The 21,243-nt window shown below is 34.4% G+C and overlaps 1 protein-coding gene across 2 annotated transcripts in view; it reads left to right on the top strand.

Annotated features, from left to right (window-relative positions):
- LOC138323157 (kinesin-like protein KIF19) overlaps window positions 1-20,903 on the top strand; it is a 36,950-nt gene extending 16,047 nt beyond the window's left edge. Inside the window, exons 4-21 of one of the 2 annotated variants that reach the window (XM_069267564.1) lie at window positions 3,496-3,583; window positions 4,620-4,727; window positions 4,831-4,859; window positions 7,209-7,334; window positions 7,740-8,019; window positions 8,299-8,483; window positions 8,832-8,985; window positions 9,310-9,406; window positions 10,643-10,720; window positions 10,918-10,976; window positions 11,154-11,338; window positions 12,626-12,839; window positions 13,089-13,207; window positions 13,550-13,650; window positions 13,869-14,406; window positions 14,676-14,712; window positions 15,024-15,059; window positions 15,723-20,903. In XM_069267564.1, the coding sequence (XP_069123665.1) occupies window positions 3,496-3,583; window positions 4,620-4,727; window positions 4,831-4,859; window positions 7,209-7,334; window positions 7,740-8,019; window positions 8,299-8,483; window positions 8,832-8,985; window positions 9,310-9,406; window positions 10,643-10,720; window positions 10,918-10,976; window positions 11,154-11,338; window positions 12,626-12,839; window positions 13,089-13,207; window positions 13,550-13,650; window positions 13,869-14,406; window positions 14,676-14,712; window positions 15,024-15,059; window positions 15,723-15,835 (2,547 nt within the window). In that variant the 3' untranslated portion in view covers window positions 15,836-20,903. Of the gene's footprint in view, window positions 1-3,495; window positions 3,584-4,619; window positions 4,778-4,830; window positions 4,860-7,208; window positions 7,335-7,739; window positions 8,020-8,298; window positions 8,484-8,831; window positions 8,986-9,309; window positions 9,407-10,642; window positions 10,721-10,917; window positions 10,977-11,153; window positions 11,339-12,625; window positions 12,840-13,088; window positions 13,208-13,549; window positions 13,651-13,868; window positions 14,407-14,675; window positions 14,713-15,023; window positions 15,060-15,722 lie in introns of both variants that reach the window. The other variant, XM_069267563.1, reaches the window with a different exon arrangement.
- The last annotated feature ends 340 nt before the right edge of the window (window positions 20,904-21,243 follow it).

The following is a 21,243-nucleotide window of genomic DNA, read 5'->3' as shown; positions in this document are numbered from 1 at the left end:
AACTTCTTATGAAGGCAAGAGCTTTAGTTCTGCAAACAACTTGGTGATTTGCGGATCACATATTATTATATTCAAATGCTTTTGGACTATAGATTGGATCTTGCATATCAGACAAATTTATCATGCATAGAAATGATGCATATGAAAATGAATAACTAAAATTCATAGGAACTGTATTCATTGGCTCTGCATTCATTGGCTTATCATAACTTGGTGATCAATACACACAATGTTTATAAACCTACTGTCATTATCCTAAGTGACATGGTAGAAATTAACAAAAGAGGAGAAATTGATTGCATTGTCAGTGATGTGTGTCCTATCATCATCATCCCACAGGTGAATTGTAACCTGTACCGCCATGGCGACCAGACCGTGTTATGGTTGCTCAAGATTTCCTCGGGGAATACAATCCTATTGTTTTATCATTCATCATTGTCTCTCTGGACTTTATCTCTGCTCCAGTTTTTAAACTTTAATGAAATTAAGTTTTTAAAAACAGAAATGAATAAAAAATGAGAGGAAAAAGAAAAAATGTTAACAGGTACCTGGCAAAAACAATTTGCAAAATAATTCACGCAAATTGTTTTCCTATCCAAGGGTGTGTTGTGTGGATTCATGTTACTTTTATGTTCCCGATTAATTTATTTTCATTTCATCTAATTGAACCTTTTAAATTATCATCTTAATTGAATATGATAAGGGATACAGCAGTACAAGATTAAATTTCCATTCTTATATCCTTACAAAAGAACATTTGTGCTAGAAGTTATACAAATATATATGGTAATAACTGTATCTCTCTCATGATGACCCTCATCTAGTTTAAAATATTTTGCCATTCCTTTGGGATTCCAAAATAGATAGGTTAGCCTAAGTGTTTAGCAATAGGTTGGATTATATACATGCAATAAGTCGAGTTACAAGCTCGTTGCATGCCATCTGAACATTTATAATGATGAAGTTATACTGACAGTTCTATTGGACAGTTATTGGTAGTAAACATCCCTACAGAATGTACAGGATTGGGTTTCATTGATTCTTGTTATCTTCAATAATTTATTGAAATTTGATAGCAAATGAAAACCATTATTACTACAGGACAAAAAAAGAAATGTTGTTTATCACTCTAAACTGATGTTATATATAGGTATATGGACATGTTGTTTTTACATTATAAATGAGGGTCCTAGTAGTGTCCTGTTTTATGGTAATCGGAGATAGAATAAATTACAAGACACAAGTACTAAGGAGTATTTGTTTGTGTCTAGCAGCTGTGGTTTGGTTTAAAGTGTATTTTTGGTGAAGTGAAACATAAAAAATGCCATAGAAAATCAACTGAAACCTATTGGTCATAGGTATCAATCCCTTTACCTATCAATGATGTTGGTTTGATCAATTTACTTAATGACTCTATTTACATCAGTTTTGAAAAGAACAAACTACATAAAATGTAAAATAGTAAAGTCTTTGATGACCAGGTGTTGATTACACTTTAATTAGACTTAAATAGCTTTAAGTATAAAATTTACAGGTTCAAAACGAGATTTAGGTGCAGTTTTTAAATGCTGGTCCTTTGTACTTGGCCAAAGACATAGATGTTGTATATGTTGTAATACATTTTGGATAATAAACCTCAACAATATACCTAAGCATTGCTCTATAGAACAAACTGTTCTTCATTGTCGCGTGTCAATTGTCTCCAGATCAATCCTACACTCCAAAAGGTCAATCAGGTTTTGAAGGGAGGTTAATGGCAAATCTTGTCATCTTATAACGTGGCATAAACAGTTGTGCGGAGCAGTAACAATGCTTCAAAGCCGTCTTATTCTGGAGACACAATGCTACTGGGTTTGTTCTTCTAGAGAATGTAACTTTGTAATAAATCACTGGTTCTATTGTCATGTACAATGTACATGGGACAGATTGGTAAATACGCATTCAACAAAGGCCACCCAAGGCCCAATGTTTTTTCATGAAGTTTGAATATGTATGATATGGGAATGTGTAACAGAGGTATAGCCGTGTCGGTACCCGGTATAATGTACCTCAGATAAAGGACAATTTCTATATAGGATTCCAAAGGCGCTGTAAAATAACCTTACCTGTTTCTTTACATTCTGCTTTGTCATGGAATTTAAAACAGCTTGGCATCGGTATATATACACCATGCATTCAGATTAAGTAATAAAGATATCCTGTCTTCTAAACTAACTTAACACTTTGAATTTAAATGTGATTTTGTGTCCGGGAAAATGAACCTGATATGTAATTAATGTATAGATACTGACAGATTATTTGATCAGAATGAGATCAAGGCTAATACTGGATTGATGCCAAATGATCATGGGGTAACTAGGTGATTCAGTTCATTGGCATTAGCTTATAAATCAAAGCTGTCATTTTCTCTTTGGAAAACTTTCATAGTAATCACATTGAACCTAATCACATTGATAGAACCTGAAATTACTGTACAGGCTATCCAGTTGACCTTTCAATAACCATTTCTCAGAAATCTGAAGAGTCAAAACATGACAGATAGATTTGTGCTTCAAATCTAAGAGTCAAATATGATTTTTCAGAGTCTAAAACATGCTCTTAGGGGTCTACTGAATGCCCTGCTGTAATCATGAAATATGTACTGTATCTGTTGTCAAATGAAATTCATGGAAAAATTATATCTCTTAATGTAAATGTCCCTTTCTGTAGTGTAAATGTCACAGCAATGATTTATTGTCCAATAAGCCCAATACTATACAGGTAAAGGATACAATCTTCAATGGTTGTGTAAAAATATCTATTCATAAATGATCTTTTAAATATTTCAAGAAAACAATAGTTTGTACTGAAAGGCAGTTAGTTGCATGCAAAGAATGGCGTTGTAACGAATTTGTGATGAGTTGTTTGTATTCTCTGCTTTACCATTTCTGTCCCTACATTAAAGATTCATAGTAATGGAAAATATGGCTTTAGATCTTCCTGGGTTTTGTTTAATTGCTCCTGTGTGTGTACTTATAAGAATTGATTTTATCAGCTAGATTAAAAACTCGGCGTCCATAACAACTGAACAGGTTGAAGATTTTAATTTACTAGCACATTAAAGCAGGCTATAGTTTCATGTAATCAAAAGGTTTACAACCTCACAATACACAAGTCTTCTAAAACTCACATGCAATCACAACAGGTATGCACGGGACAGTCAGAATGGCCGTCCTTAAATGCAAAATAAAAGATTTTTTTTCCACATTTTTCTCAACACTGATTTCCACTGCTTTGTGTGTTTTACTGTTGTTTTTATTTATATCCTGAGTTTAAAAATGTAATAATGTAGAAATTATCCAATGAATCCATCAACTTTACTCGTCTCTGAGATTTCTACAAACTGCCATGGAATTATGCTGTTTATCCATGATTTTTTCCCCCAGCCAAATAGTTAGATATCAATACTCTAATTAGATTTAAACATTTTTAACATGGTCATGATTTCATTTACAGGAAGAAGTGTTTAAATCAACAGCCAGTTTCCTGATCCCAAGTGTTGTGTCCGGGTACAATGCCACTGTCTTTGCCTACGGTGCTACAGGTAAAGCAATAAGATTAATAATTTAAATTCTCTTTGAAACTCCTTAAGATTCATAAAGATTCCTCTATACTTTTAGCACACCATCATCAGATAGTGGGCTATTCAAACCGCCTTTCGTCCGTGGTCTGTCTTTCCGTCCGTTAACAATTCTCTTTATTGTTTTTTCTCGAGTATTGAAGGGATCTTTCTCAAAATTTGTATGTAGGTTCCCCTAGGGCCCTAGTTATGCATATTGCATTTTTGGACCATTCGGTCAACAAGATGGCTGCCAGGTAGCCATCTTGGATTTTGGTAGTTTAAGTTTGTTATAAAGCTATTTTCTCCTGAGGTACTGAAGGGATCATTCTTAAATTTCATATGTAGGTTCCCCTAGGGCCATATTTGTGCAGATTGCGTTTTGTAACCAATCTGTCAACAAGTTGGCCGCCAGGCCGCCATCTTGAATTTTGGAAGTAAAAAGTTATTACCAATTTTTCTCAAAGTACTGAAGGGATAGTTCTCAAATAACATATTGGGCCCTATCTGTGCATACTGACTTTTGGGCCCCATCAATCAACAAGATAGTTGACTGGTCGCCATCTTGAATTTTGATAGTTGAAATTTGTTACCACTATTTCTCCGATAGTACTGCAAGGATCTGTCTCAAATTCCATATGTAGAATCTCCTTAGGCTCTAGTTGTGCATTGTGCATTTTGGGACCGATTGGTCAACAAGATGGCGGACAGATTGCATCTTGGATTTTGATAGTTGAAGTTTGAAAAGTTGAGAAAAGATTGATCCACCTGACAGTTGTCAGACATAGATCAATCTTTGGTGGGCTCCGAGATCCCTCTGGGATCTCTTGTATATTTGAATGTATATTCTGTGTATCATTTCTTCAAAAATAGATATTTAGAAATGCACAATTTTCAGCTTATTGCTGGTGATCACAATGAATACAAAGAAAGTGGGGCTAAAAAAACGAAATCTTTGAATGCCGTAAAATGTCGGTAAAAGTTTTATATGTGTATCAATATGTATCTCACTATTTGTCAGGTGCTGGGAAGACGTACACTATGTTGGGGAACAATGACAACCCAGGCATAATGGCCATGTCCCTGAATGTACTGTTCCAGGAGATGGAGAGAACCAGGGAGGATATGGAGAGAACCAGGGAGGATATGGTCTACAAAGTCTCAATGTCCTACCTCGAGGTAAGTCTTCCTTCTGGTCATGTATATATAAATAAGGACCAGGGAGGATGTGGTCTACAAAGTCTCAATGTCCTACCTCGAGGTAAGTTTTCTTCTGGTCATGTATATATAAATAAGGACCAGGGATGTATATATAAATAAGGATGGCCAGGAGTTAATGAATGGCACATTGTTTCTCTTAAACAACATTGTCATTGATAAGTATTAGCAATACAAAATTACTTTTTCATCCTTCGAATGTTGTAAGCCATCTGTTGCCTGCCATCCTTCATCATTAATCTATTCTTATGTGTGTGTTGCTATTTCTCAGAGAGTACAGAAGGGGTCTTTTTAACATTTCCTCTTGGATTCTATTTGTGCCAATGGTATTTAGGATTGCTTGAAAACATCATAGCCACCAGGAGGCCATCTTGAATTTTGATAATTTCTGAAAATGCATATGTTGGTATGGCTGACAGGCAGCCAACTTGGATATGTCAATTGAAGTTTGTTATTGTTTAGAAAGTACCAGTTGGAACTAATGGGAAACATTAATGGCCGATGAATTGTAATCTTTGATTTTGAGATTCAAAAGTTTGTTATTGCAAATTTTCAGAAAGGACTGAGGTAGAAATCCTCAGAGAGCACTGAAAGGGTCTTTCTGAAATTTCATATATAGGTTGGCTCCTTTTGTTTGTCAAAATGAAATTCAGTTAGAAATGTAGGATTGTTAAAAATGAGTTAATTTGGGAATGAACCTGTTTGTTCACCAACATTTCTGCTGAGTCATTAAAAGCTGGTTGATATATGCGGTACTTAAACATGTATTGTTAATAAAACTTTCAGGACAAGTTAATTAAATGTCATGCCTGAATACACATGATCGATTATAGTTGACTGGTAACATGCTAGTAGATATAAATATTGAAGACTTGTTCATTACAACAGCATATTGGAGGTGTATAATAAAACATGCTGTGGACCAGTGGGACTTTGGAAAAACAATCTTCAGATCCTATCACATGGGAAAAACAATGATTGATATATTGATACAGGGATCTAGTTATGTATGTATAATCATGTCCTGATAGTATTGCTGTCACTGGGATGTGGTGAGGCATGTTTCACACGGATAGTCTTGTTTTATTGGTTGTCATCAGCTTCCGGAGATTTCCCATTAATCATGGATGTCCCGCACATCTAATCAGCTACCTGCGGCTATCATGCTTTTATCCATTGATTTTATCATGTTTTATCTGGTTATGTTATTGGATTGCTTATACTTTTTCATGCCCCTACGATGAAATGTGGGTGGCATATAGTGTTACTTGTCCCATTACGTTGCCTCGCTGTCATCCAATTATATAGAAGTTGGTCGGGACAGTTACCGGTATAGATTTCCATTAGTTCATTATGTCTTTGCTTTCATGTGTTTAATACAATAGCAACTTTGACCAACTTTCACAGCATTGTAAAGGTCAGGTCCTGATTCCTTCGAAACCAACATGCAACAAACCTAAGTCAAAAACAGACTTGAGTAAAAAAAATTTACTTATGTTACATAATGAAGTTATTGACTGAAGTAAGAGTGTTTTGTACGGAGAAATTGGTGCTTGCAAGCATATTAAAAGACAAGTTTTTGGTCAGCCATCAGTGAAGATTTACCATCAAAGTTCCATAGATGAGTAACATTGAATGAATTATCATTGCATTTGCTTAATACTAAAATTTACCACTGTGGAAAAAATTCAAGTTTTGTATCTGATGTTGCAGAAACCAATTCACAACAGAATCTACTGTGTAATATGATAAATCCTATATCACTGACCTGAACACAGGATCCTGTTATTAATTGATGTGAGAATGCCCCAGCTTATAATAAAGTATACCAGATATATATCATGTCCAAGGATGAGAATGTAGCTGCCTGGTTGTTATATTAGTCTTCTGACAATCTGTTTCATACATCAAAGTCTTATTAATTATACACCTGTGAATGTGTGTACAGTATTACAAAGTCACTGCCAAAGGATTATTTGGTTGCAGGTATATATATACAGATCCTAGGTTTGATTTATAACATGGAAGTAATTGATCAAATTCTTTATTAACATGCAGACATGCTTGTTCTTTGGAATCATATACTATAAAAAACATTTTGCACTTTCTCTGTTGCGCAATTTACATTGATAGAGGAGATTTCAAAATTTTACAGGGGGAAAATCGGTCCATTCTGAGGGTCTGACGATCTATGAATGTTGAGGTACCGCTCTGTTTATGGCTGCCTTTTTATATAATAAATAAATACATGGCAGTGATCTTATCTGTCAGTATTCTTCTATGTCAAGCATATTATCACCCCAGAACATACCGCTAATGACATGAATTAAAGTTAAGTATAAAAATGATAAAAGTTTTGATAGAAGTATTTATCAGACACAAATTTTTTCAGATCTACAATGAGATGATCCGAGATTTACTGAGTCCTTCGTCAGGAATCCTTGACCTGAGAGAAGATGCCAAAGGTGGCGTACAAGTGGCGGGACTGTCTGAAGTGAACACCCACACCACTAGTGAGGTTAGACCTTATTATCTATTGCAGTATGTTTCAGTGGAGTTGCACTATAAAGTCAAAATGTCGAGGGGGGTGGGATAAGAAAAATAGCACTAAAGGCAAATAAGATGATGAGATGGGAAGAAAAAGAAACTTAAAAGTAAAAAATTCAGATAACGTCATCATAAGTTATCAACTACCAACTAAACTTAAAAAAATAGTGTTAACAGTCCAGATAGGATAGTGAAGGTTAAGATGAGATTACAGATAGTACATATTTTCTTTCTTTTTTCGTGAATTTAAAACACAACATTTATTCAAGCTTCTGATTGATGAAAAGGGATGAGCTTCAATACACTCCTTAAGTAAACCTTGTTTTGTGATTGTGTAAACACAAGAAAACTGTAATTTAATTATATCTTTTATTAGGTAATGGAGATGTTGTTGATGGGCAACAAAGAGAGAACCCAGGAGCCGACGGCAGCTAACAAGACATCCTCTCGCTCTCATGCCGTTCTTCAAGTCCTGGTCAAACAGCAGAATCGTGTACGAAACACAAGTCAGGAGGTCCGAATGGGCAAGCTTTTCATGGTGGATCTGGCTGGTTCTGAACGGGCAGCTGCTACTCACAACAGAGGAAAACGTATGGTGGAGGGCGCCCACATCAACCGTTCTCTACTGGCACTCGGCAACTGTATTAATGCCCTCAGTGAGTCAAATCTCTTAGACATATAGACTTGTAGCTGTCATCAATCTGCAGTGGATCTGTTCAACTTCATTTTAAACTCGCTTATATATAAAAAAAAGAGTTACAAAGAAAACCAGAAAATTTAATAACTAAATGAAAAGACAAGTCTTTGATTGATAAATAATGGTAACAGATGTTAAAGCCAGCATCAAGATTATATATTTGATTATCAGCAAGGATGATATCAGGTACTCAGTTGTCATTAATTCACTTCAAGTTTTTGTTTTTGTGTTTTTTTAGGTGACAAGAATGGTCCTAAATATGTAAACTTCAGGGACAGTAAGTTAACAAGACTACTGAAGGATGCTCTGGGCGGGAACTGTAAGACAGTGATGATCGCCCATATCAGTCCTGCCTCTCTACATTTTGAGGAATCACGCAACACTCTTATATACGCAGACCGAGCCAAGCATATCAGAACAAAGGTAAATAACTCTATATATAGTATGAAAGAAACTCTAACCCAGATAAATTTTCAAAGAGTTCATCCTTAAATACTTAAAAATAAGTTTCATCTGCATTTTTGCCCCTAAAGTTGATTCTATCCTACATTTTTGAGGACAGAAGGTTAAATATCTACAAAGAATGTGATCTGATGTTTAGGTTTCTGTAAAATGTTTTGTGCAATGGTAAAGTGCACAGTTTAATCCATTAATTTTGCTTAGCTATAAAGAATATTTTTTATTGCAGTCCAGTGTGTTCTGAAATCATCTCAATATTGAGTTATGGCCCTTCATTAATTTGTATAACATTGGTTTTGCTGTATGTTAAAGGTGAGAAGAAATGTGGCTGATGTGTCTTATCATATAGCCCAATATACCAACATCATTCAGGAATTAAGGGAGGAGATCAATCGACTCCGTGTACGCTTACAAGATACAGTTGAAAGTGGTCCTGTTGGTGGGGCAAAAATTAAAACCGTACAAGGTGAGTAAAGGTTTGATACATCAACAAAAGCTATAAATTTTAGATATATTAGCTTTGTTTAAATTGTTGAGGATGTTGTCAAGGGCTATCAAATAGAAGAAGTATTATTTTATGTTGGATATTCTCTAAAATGAATGAGCAATGAAGGAATCTAATTCAACCTACTGCCCCCATCTGAGTATTTGTCATCTTTTATTAATCCTTTCCATATCTGCAATGTTGTTTTCTGTACTTAGGTTTTTGCTCTATAGACAATCCACTGGGCCTTGACACATATATTTGGTCAGAGGTAGTTTTATCATGTGACCTTTTGACCTTTTACAGCTGAAGTTCTATCAGCACAACATGGAGAAGCAAGAGAACAGCTCAACAAAGTCAAGGAACAGCTACTGATATCCTTCAAGGATCAGATGGAGCTCAGGTATAATATCACAAGCCACATTTAATCTATACACTCATTAGGGCCCCGCATCGAGATGCGGGTGCCCTATAGTAATCAGGTTGTCCGTCCGTCTGTCAGTCCGTCCGTCTGTCCGTTTTTTTTCTTTTGCACATTAATGATGGAAGGGAGTGGAGTATTTTCCCCATATTTTACATGATGATTCCCCATCCATCCTAGATCTGCTTGGTAATTTTTCAGGCTGAAATTAAATTAAAAAATCGGCCATCTTGGATTTTAACATTTAAAAAAATCACAATGTTGTTGCTCTTAACTGATAAACATTTTGTTATAACATTATGATGCAAAGTTGTTCAGAATTAAACAAGGAGTTGACTGTCCAAAGGTAAGGTCATGGGCCAAGGTTACTAAGTCAAAGGTCAAGGTCAAATTTAAAAAAATTATTTTCTCATGAACATTTTGCTACAACATTTATAATGAAGCAGAGTTGTTCAGAATTAAACAAGAAGTCAACTCACCAAAGTTTTGACTGACCAAAGGTAAGATCATGGGGTCACTGCATCAAAGGTTGTGGACACATTTTCCATTTTTGGACTTATTAACAATTTGTTATGGCATAATAAATAAAATTATTCATTGCTTAATATATTAATTAAAGTCAATATGATTTGAATCAAAATGGCTACATGATATGATTAGAATAAAAAAGGATTCAAGTTAAATACTTGGAAGACTTTTTCCAAAGAATTATAATAATGTACCATCATCGGTTTCCCAATTAATGTTGACATTAATTATTTATTAGCAACATATAGCTAACACGGAAGAATTCGTTGTCAAAATACCACTTTTTCACTTAAGCACGTCAGACACATAGCGGGGCCCTTTCTGACGTGTCAGTGTTCTAGTTATTAACACAAACTGATTTGGTGGAAGAAATATTTTTTGTTCAAACATTTCAAATGTAAGGTAATTGGACTAGGTTGATCATTGGAGAACAGGTTGCTCGATCGGTCCCGAGGTCCGGGTTCGAGCTCAGGTGTGGCCGCTACATCTTCTTCTCTCCTGTTACACAAACATTTTTTTGAAACTGTTGTTGAATAAATACTATCCAAGTTGTAACTATCAGAAAGTTGTCACTTTATATCATAGGATTGAATATATAACTTTGCTGGTTTTGTTCATTTCATTGTATGTTGTTGAATTATAATTTTAAGTCTGATATCAATTGATGATTAATTTCTTTTTCTTTACTAGGAAAAGTTTAATGGAACTTAATAATGCGTCTATGGAAATCAGCTTAGAGACCAATCGTAACCAACTGATCATCAGCGAGTAAGTGCACATCAAAGTGATTTCTGTGTTCTGAGGTGTTTATATGAGTGACCAAAGACAAAATTCTCACACTAGTTATGATGATAAAAGAAAAACATTAATAAAGAAGTTAATGTTGATTTTGTATCGTCTACAAAATATATTAGATACATTAAATAATTTGTTTAATAATAAGTCATTGTTTCTGTCTGGATTAGGTGGGATGTTGAGAAAGCCAAGTTACCACGGCGAGAAGGTGGAGAAGACATGTATAGAGGTTTGTATTGTTTCTCTTTTGCTAACTTGTATGTAGAATTCATAAATCGAAGGGAAATAATTCCTATTGTTTTTACAGTGTTTGGTATTTGTGGACCAATGCCCCAAAAAATCTAGAATCTCAAAGTAACAACATATATAGCCTCAAATCAAATCAACTTATCAAATCTTTTTTCAGAGGATACAAAGACCTTGGAACTGTCTGGTCTTGGCTCGGATGATGTTATGGAACCGGATGAAGTACGAATGGCACGTGAGGAATTAAAAGTACTACATGACGAGAAACATCGCACAGAGAAAATCCGAGGAACTGTTCAGAAGGAGCTGGAAACAGCCAAGTTTAAAACCAACAGACTACAGGAGGTAAGGATCTATCCATATATATAAGGTAGCTATAGAGTTATTGCTAAGGCTGAACCTTTATAATGTCTACTGATTTCTCTGTGAAGCCATGTTCCTTTATAAAATTGCCGTCCTTACATGACCCTGGCTATTAATAGGACGTTAAAATAATCAAACAAAAATTATAGAATTGACCCATCGCCAGTTGTAATGTAGCCACACCTCATGCTCGTAAACGCACGTGTTTCTATTCAATGTTGGAGCAAACATCGTAGCACACACAATACAAAATGCAAAGTCATATGTGGTTTGATTGACAGCTGGCGATCCGTTAATTAGGGCCCCGCATCGAGATGCGGGTGCCCTATAGTAATCAGGTTGTCCGTCCGTCTGTCCGTCCGTCCATCTGTCCATTTTTTTTCTTTTGCACATTAATGATGAAAGGGAGTGGAGTATTTTCCCCATATTTTACATGATGATTCCCCATCCATCCTAGATCTGCTTGGTAATTTTTCAGGCTGAAATTAAATTAAAAAATCGGCCATCTTGGATTTTAACATTTAAAAAAATCACAATGTTGTTGCTCTTAACTGATAAACATTTTGTTATAACATTATGATGCAAAGTTGTTCAGAATTAAACAAGGAGTTGACTGTCCAAAGGTAAGGTCATGGGCCAAGGTTACTAAGTCAAAGGTCAAGGTCAAATTTATTTGAGTTAATTGTATGCTCTTAATGTAATGTTAGCTTGGAATCAGGATTCAAGTTAAATACTTGGAAGACTTTTTCCAAAGAATTATAATAATGTACCATCATCGGTTTCCCAATTAGTGTTGACATTAATTATTTATTAGCAACATATAGCTAACACGGAAGAATTCGTTGTCAAAATACTACTTTTCCACTTAAGCACGTCAGACACATAGCGGGGCCCTTTCTGACATGTCAGTGTTCTAGTTGATTACAGTGAATAAGGTTTAAAAAAAAGGACTGAAATAAACATAAGGAATCCGTATAGAGATTTCTGTAATTGGTAAAAGAAAATTAAAGGTACATCTGTTTTATTAATGTTTATGAATATTGTGCACTCGCTGGTAGCCTTTCAGAATTCGAGCTGGAGATAGAAAGACAATTTGTTGTTATGATTTATCAGTTATTCCATAGAACAAAATTATTTTGATTCCATCACCAATAAGGGGTGAGGGTGTTATAGTGTAATCCCAGTCCTACTTTGATATATGGAATGGAGGTGGATCATATATATCTTGCAGACATTTTCTTGTTCTAAGATAAAATTTGATTTTGACAGACCATCCCCCAGCGAATCAATGGTGAAGATCAGCGAGAGATACTAAGTCTATTGTATAAAGTCCACATCCTAGAGATTGAGAACACTGAGGTCCAGTCCGCTTGTCTGTTGCGTGAGTTCCAGATCAAGAAGAAAGACATGGTGTTGTCTAGGTTCAGACAACACCAGAATCTTGCAGATCAAATCATCAAGAGACAGCGAGTACTTCTAGCAGGTAAGACCAGGCAAAAACAATTTAGTATTGAAAATGATTCTTTGAATGAAAGTATTTAAATGTGGATAACAGTTTTGTTTTGCTAACAAGTCTGAAATGATTTAAACCACAAACTATCAGACAAAGAAGCTTCTAATAGGCCTTGTTGTAATGCATTGTTGTAAGGGAGGTAATCGTTGATGTGTTGGTGAGAGAGATAACCCAGTTTTGTATTCTAAGGGAGATAATTGATGTTGTTTTTGTATATAGAAAAGAACATAGCCACACCTAAGGACCTAGAGGAACTGTATGACCTGTACAAGTTGGAGCTGGATGACAGGCTTCTGATGATAGAGGAAGATTCTGGTCTCAGTCCAGAGTACCTCAAGGTAGATAACTCTTAAATCTCTTAAATCTTCGTTCAGTATCATTTGTTTTTGGGGGGTAGTGGGAGGGGGGGGGGGGATATGCAATGTTATTCATGTCCCTTATGTCTGGTCTTCCATAAGGTATTAAATGAAAATATGACGTTATGTATTGATGACATATCCAGTTTATTACCTCTTTCATTTGAAATTAAGTATAAAATACTATGTACACTCTACTATGCAGTAGCATTGATCAAAGATGTGCGTATGATAATCAATCCATAGCTTTTCATGGGATTTTCATGGGACCAAAATTACCCAGTTAGATAAGGATAGTTAGTTAGCTGGTGTTTGTTTTTACAGATTGGATCTGGAGGTCGTATTAACCGCTCTTTTATTAATGATGAGGCTGATCAGCTGAGCACTCTAGAGGAGGAGGATGCCAGACTCACTCCGAGGTTTGGGTATGTAACACCAAGTTGTCTCCCTTACATTGATGATATGATGACTTTCTTCTCTCTTATAAGTTAATCATTATCTAAGGAAGGCCTAGAATGGTATGTCAATTAATAATAAGTTATTATTAAAACCTATTAAGACTCCAAAGTTTACCTTTTCAATCATATAATGATCTGATGGTAATAATGCTTATATCAAAATATGTGTGTGATACATTTTTCAGAGAGGGAGAGAAGCTGTTTTCAAGGAGTGCTAAGGCTCAGCGTTTGAGGGATGACAATTTGTCAGTGAATTGGGGAGATAATTTAAATTTAAACGGAACTCCTCGTACTCCGCGATCTCCACACTCATCTCGACATAACAGTCCACAACCGGTCCATGTGTACAGTGACGATCGTACAACCATCACCAGCAACACACGCAATATTGCTGCCCTGGCTGCCAAGAAACGATCCAAGGCTCAGAACAACCTGTTGAACATTGAGCGCCAATATGGTGAACCAAGGTCACTGTATCGACCTTCAAATGACGATGCTTACCTATCACCTCGTACATTAGCGAGACATAACCAAAGTTACGACGACGTTGTTCTTCCATCAATTCACAAACCTCCAAGTGAGGATAACTTATCTAATGCAACAAAGCAGAGTGCAAACACTGACAATAGTAACTTACCACCAATACGACGGAAAGGGACCAAAGAGTCAGATCTAAAGCGTAACCGACGCACACGGGGGTACGACAACAGCTACAGTTCACAGGTACTATTTATAATTCTTTTCCATTATTTGCTTTTCCTAAACTTTTCAAGTTTTATGTAACTGAAGTTATTTTCATTTTATTAACTTTAATAGAATCTGTTATTTGATTTAATTGCATGATGGAATCAACATAATTTTCACTTTGTGCTTTTTGTAAAACATTACTTTATGCACATAGTAATATTTCCAGTCAAAGATTACAGTTCAGATTCTAGTTTCAAACCATTCTATTTATGTTATAAATTGTGACTTAATTTTTTCTCTTGCAGTATGCAAAAATGAATTCTACAAGAAATCGACATGGAGGTAAACACTTTTTACAACACATTATCGATCTTCTACTAAACACAATATCTGATAACATTGTGATGTCACAAATAATATATGATGATATGATGCTTAATTTTCTCTGTATATTGCTTTTCATATCTTAAATAAAATTTGTTAAGACTTCTTAGATTTATATGCTTCTTACTTAAAGGAAATGAAGCAATTCTTGACAGATCATTTACTGTTAATGGTGATGTTAATTTTATCCCTCCGCTTATTTATGCACAATTGAAAATTTTTTGAGTAATTGTGATTGATGAATTATGAAATGTGTTTGTTTATTACAGTTGATGTGTATGGAAAAACCAAACGAGGACAGAAAGGTAAGGTTTGAGGCAGGGGAGAGTGGGTGATATAGTGTTAAACCTGTCTGTATGTCTGTCTGTCTCATCCCCTCCCGCTTTGATATTAGGGACAGAAACATCTATATTTTATAGATATTTCTAGTTTTAGTTATCGTTTATCACATTGAGAAACTTGGATAAGAAATAGAAATATTGTAGCTTTAGCCTTTAGAATTCAAGGGGAATAATTATATAGAACATCCCATGATACAGTCCAATCAGTTCATATGATATAGAATTATAGAATTAAAGGGGGGGGGGGGGGGGTTAACTCAGATATAGAAGTGAGATTTTGTGGCTGAATGCTTATTTTGTCATAATCTGTTAGATTGGAATTGCTCTTTAATCATCCTCATTTATCATTTCTGCATGTGAATGAAAGGTTATTCTTGAAATAGTTGAAACTTGGTGAAATACCAAATTTCTGACCAGTGAGGAAAAAGCAGATACAATATCTGTAATGTGATGGTGTTCATATCATCAGTGTAATTACTGATTTGCTATCCAATTAAAAACGAGCTTTAACCTTATTATATCACAAACCTACCCTGCTACTTCATTACCATATGTTTTATCTCTTAATAGAACCATGTAACTGAACCCAGTGCAACTATAACTAAGGGGAGATCATTCTGTTTCTAGGTGATTCTTCTGGAGGGAGTACCCCACAGAGCAAATCAAAGAGCCTTGTACCAACCATAACCAGCTACAGGAAAGGTGACATAGCTGTTCATGGATTCAGTCTGCCACGCTGAGACAGACATTTGACCCCTGTTGACCTCTGACCTAAACTACAGGTCAGATATGAATGGTGCTGAAGCTTGATTCAAAGATCTGCACTTTTTTTCTAGTGCTGGTTTGGACAGTAATATGAAAATCAACAAAGGTTTTCTAGAGAAATTGGTGGCTTGTATCTATCTTATTCCCTTTCATCAGAAAAGGGAACTTTGAACAATACTGTCTGGCTTTGTTAATGACTCGGGATGTCTATATTTTTCAATTTTCAAGAAACTGAATATGTCTGACATTTGAGCAGACATATCATAATTAGTGACTAGTGTTTTAGACAAATATATCACTTTTTAGAATTTGCACTTTTTTGACTATTTGAAGCATCATGTATATGTGGTATGTGAGATAGGTCTATACATGCATGACATTTGTATATTGTATGTTGATAATGAAACCTAATATTAGTTGTTATAATTGAATTAATTCCATAAGTAACATAACATTTAACTTCTGTTGTGTTCCTGTAATTGTCATGGTTTCAATTACATCTACTGTTTTTGATTTATCAGAGTTACTTCCCTTGATTTCCACTCTGTCGGAGGTACTGACCAAATAGAAATGAAGGGAAGTAACTCTGGTAGATCAGGATCACATTTACAATCATGTGCCACTTAAACTATCTTTAAAGCTTTTTTTCACCCATTGAAATTGTTTTTTTATTCTGTTTCAATTATCATCTTATTTTAGGACGATCTGAACTTTATGACAGAGATTATGTCTTTTTTTGTTTGACCTGTTGCTTGTTGCCAGTAAAAAATACTGACGAAATTTCTGTGATATGATAATTACATCAATTTCTGAAATTGTTGTATACTGTTAATATTGATATTGAACATTGTAAATAATAGAGAGTATAAAAACCCTGTTTCTTCTCTATTTCCTATCTGAAGTGCTGTGTTGTCTATTTCCCCTTGTACAAGTGCTCCTAACTGTTCTCTATATAAATCAACCTTGTAAGATTGCCACATACTAATGTGCCAGTAACTGATTTACCACTTACTTTCACTCTCCCCTGACTGGTAGCTAAGATTCTTAAATTTTTAGATAGGCTTTTAAGTGACTAGATGTGTTATCAATTTACTTAAATAGCATACATCATGAAATGTTTTTGTTATTCTTTAAAGATCTTTACACTCTTCTTAACATTCAAAACTTAATCAGTCAACCCAATAAGACATTGATGAAAATATTTCAAGTGCATATATAAAAATTTCTTTTTGATTTTTATTCATGGTCCACAAGAATTGCGAAATTTTATGCACGCCTTTTGTTTCATATTGTTTTACTATCATTTCCTATTGTATATACTATAGTATTCTAATATGTGTATCTTGATCACATTTTTATGATCAGCAGATGTCATATGATGATTATGTATAGTGCTAAATATCTTTAGAGGCCACGTAGTTTTCCATCTTAGAGAGTATAGTGGATGGTAGGAGTAATTAAAGGTGTCTGATATTTTACCACTAGCCCTCTACCTCCAGTTGACAAGGTTTACTGGCCTATATTGGGAAGTTGCTGAGAACTGACACATATACAGATATGGTTTTAAAGGACTTGGAGCACTAACCAAAGCCTATTGTGATATTTAACATGGAGGGTAACTGTGGTAAAGATCTTGCATAGCTTTACTACAAAATCAAGGATTTAATGCTAATTTCCTATTTCCTATTAGGGCAGTTTTGCAGGAAGCTAATCTGTAGTTTCTAGTCCCATGTACCATTATTTTTTACCTTTGTGTAAACGTTTTTTCATATGAACTATAAAATTGACTGTTTGATGATATATTTTCAGAAAGGAATGCAATTTATAGCTTGTACTGTTAATGTAAAAATGTTGCAATATGTGTCTATGTAAGCTGTGCGTGTCTCCGTCCTTGTAATGTGTTAATGTAAACGGTTGTCTGATATAAGTGATTCATGTGCCAAAGTTTACATTTTATGCATTTAGTTTAAAATTTGTAAAAAAATATTTAGAGTTTTGTTTCTGTTCACAGGGAATAAGAGATTTTTTGGCCTGTTTAAAATATTCTCATAATTTATTTTTATAAAAAATATGGTAGATTCTTTTTCGTCTCTTTAATTACTACGCAAATATTCATGAAGTTACAATGTATATTTATACCACATTACAGTTAAGATTATTTGAAAAATTTCAGATAAACAATAGTTTTGTTCTAAGAATTGTTTTGAACATGAGACTTTTTTTCACAATAACAATTAGATCCACCTGTACTAATTAACTGCTGGTCTTCTATCTTCCATGATATTTTACATCTTGTAGAATTAATTTATCTAACTGGAATGATTCTTACATTCTTCAACCACACCTGCTGCTGATTATAGAAACATGTTAGATTTTCTATGCAAGGGGTAATTATACCGGTAAATACTGACGTTTTATGCTTTAGAAACACTACTGAACAATAAAAATAACTTTAGATTTTCTTGTTATCTGGAAAGAAGTATGACGTTTTGTGATAGGAGTATGAATGTATTCAGGACTCAAAAACATGCTGCTTTACATGACTTCATTGGCGTCCATATTATATTGACTGTGATATCTACATTTAGTTTGTTAGTATTTTCTGTTAAAGATTATTCTGTCTCCTGAACTGTAGTAGCTGTTCATTAATTTTGTCCAAGTCTTGGAACTTAGTTCTGGAGATTCCTATTTTTCTGCACAAAACCTACCATGGTTTCTTCAAATCTCCACTTGACTGAACTTTATTGATATTAGATTGATGTTTTTGTCTATTTATAACCCCCCAATCAGAGGCTACAGTGGTCAAGTGGTTAAGATGTCCCGGCATGTTATTACAAGCCCTCAACCTATGAACCTCTGGGTCATAATTTCAGATCCCTTGTGGGGTAGTTACTACATGTAGGACTGCTGGTTGGTGATTTTTTCCTTGTACTCTTGACTTTTCACATCCTTCTAAATCATTGTTCTATTTCTGTTTCAAATATTTGGTTATGGATAGCACACTGTACACTGGACATCTGCAACGTTTGTAAATCATGAGTGAGTGCCAAAATTATGGATGAGTGATCTAAATTTAAGGTGACAGTGACCTAATTAGTGAACGGTTAATGATTAATCTGTATTGAAAGCGAAACAGTTCACATGAGTTGTTGTGTTGAATGATATACAAAGGTGAGTCTTGTCAGTTTCTGGTGCAGATGTTATGTGACAGTAAGCTAAATTAAACTGCTGTAACTTCTGAAAAAATGGAATGAAATGAATGCCTCAGAGGGGGAACATTTATAATTTCTTTGTTGTTGTTGTAATACAATTGTAATCACTGCTTTACTTGAAATTCTCCACATTTTAAACAATATGTCGATCATTTTCATTACTTTTTTTCAACATTTTTTGGTTAATTATGTATTTATTATAAGATTGATATGGATGTATTGAGTCATCTGTGTTGTGATAGATTTGCATTATTAATTGTTGATACTATTTGTGATATGTGTTTGATAAGTTATCACCATTTTACTATACAGAAATCCTGTCACCATCATTTCCTCTGTGTTTCGCTATTACATTTAACACATACTTACACACCCTTGGCTGTGGCCTGGTTCACACAACAATCAGGCAGAAAGTTATGTGCTAAGTGCAATTTCATGTTTATCACACAATTCTCATTTTAAAGTGATATATATTTTCTTCGTCTGTTTTGTCCATTGTTTGGTCCGGAAACACATTAATTCATTTGTCTTTCATATAGGAATATAGCAACTTTACTGTAGCAGGCCGTGTTCTGTTTGATTCTTTCCTTTACAACAGAGACTCACATTGACCACTTGCCTGGTTGGTGTACCCACTGCTACCTCTGTTTCTGTAGTAAATGGCAGTCTCTAAGATGAGCATATACAGGTATTTTATAACAGATCCTTGGCTTTTGTTACTGAGTTAATGAAGTACAAAAACACAGAAATAGCCAGTCTTGCCTCATTCAGTCAACGAGAACTTGTTTTCTTAGTAGATCCCTTTCTCTTTACACAAAAACCTTTAGTAACGTATAGCTACGGTAGTTTTATTTACTTTTCATCTTTCAACAAAGGAACAGTTCTTTTTATTGACTGAAGAACCCTGACAATTCAGTCTGCTGATTTTATGATATGAAATACATATTCAAATTACACTTTTTGATGCAAGAAACACTTTATATTTGTTTCTAATTTAAAAGAGTTACCTCCCTTTTCACTGAAGGAATTGAACACTTTCTGAAGTTATCTCCCTTAATGACTAGTTACCTCCCCTTCTGATAAATTTGATAAAAATGGAATGACACTACATTCTACTCAGATATAAATAATGTGCCTTTATCACTTGTATGTCTGTCATGTTGCGTGAGTTTGGTAACTCTTTGGGGTGTTGAATACAATAATGTATTTGTTCGTTGTAGTCAGTGAATTGTTACATAATAGACATTATAATTGATATGTTATTCTACATCATCATGTTATCCTGAAATTTGGTTTACAGAGAACGTGACATATACTTGGTATCCTAGATATAGCTCCCTGTTTTGTAAGTTAATCATTAAGTTATATGTGCTGTAAACTGACAGATCAAGATTTTGTCTGTGGAAACTTGTTTTTCATTTATGTTAAGTGTTTTCATTGGTTAATCATACATAATATATTATTTAGTGATTTCTTGATTAGGGGATACCCAAACTGTGGAATGTTATTTCGAAAATTAATTTTTTTTATCTCTTATATATAATAAGGTTTAAATCAATGCTTTTACCAATCATAAATTATTTTGCTTTTTTTTCTTACAGATATTGGAACTTGTTCAATATTTCTGTATAATCAGACTGTATATGAAATATCATGGTTAGGTATGTACTGGGATTACTTGGTTAGCATTGCTTTGTACCATGGAATATTTTGTACAAACTTGAAGATATTATCATTAATTAATAATGAAATACTATTTTCTGGATCAGATTAATGACATTCAAGTGAGTTGTTTTCACTTCTTTGAACCAATAAAGATACAATAGATTGATATGGGTGTCTGAGTTTTTATTGGTCTGTAGATATCAAGTTTTATTAACCAAATGCGATACAGCATATAGTCAGCAATATACATAATTATATTAAATCAAAATTCACATATGATATACAAGATGGCGGAGGACAATCCCATGCACATTAGATATATAAAGAATCCATTGACGTGTAAGTTCGTAACAAACATCTTAATAAAGGAAGAACAATACAAAAAAAATGGATGTATTTGTGACGTCATGAAATAATAAAAGGTATCAGGGAGAAGTCTTTTGCATCCGGAACAGTAGTTTTTTGCAGAAGAATTCTAAAATATACTGTAAATTGTTTATGGGGCA

Source organism: Argopecten irradians, chromosome 5 (assembly GCF_041381155.1).
Source record: "Argopecten irradians isolate NY chromosome 5, Ai_NY, whole genome shotgun sequence".
In the NCBI taxonomy this organism is placed as follows: domain Eukaryota; kingdom Metazoa; phylum Mollusca; class Bivalvia; order Pectinida; family Pectinidae; genus Argopecten; species Argopecten irradians.
The sequence above is the reverse complement of the archived record's forward strand: the minus strand, read 5'-3'. Positions and strand labels throughout refer to the sequence as shown.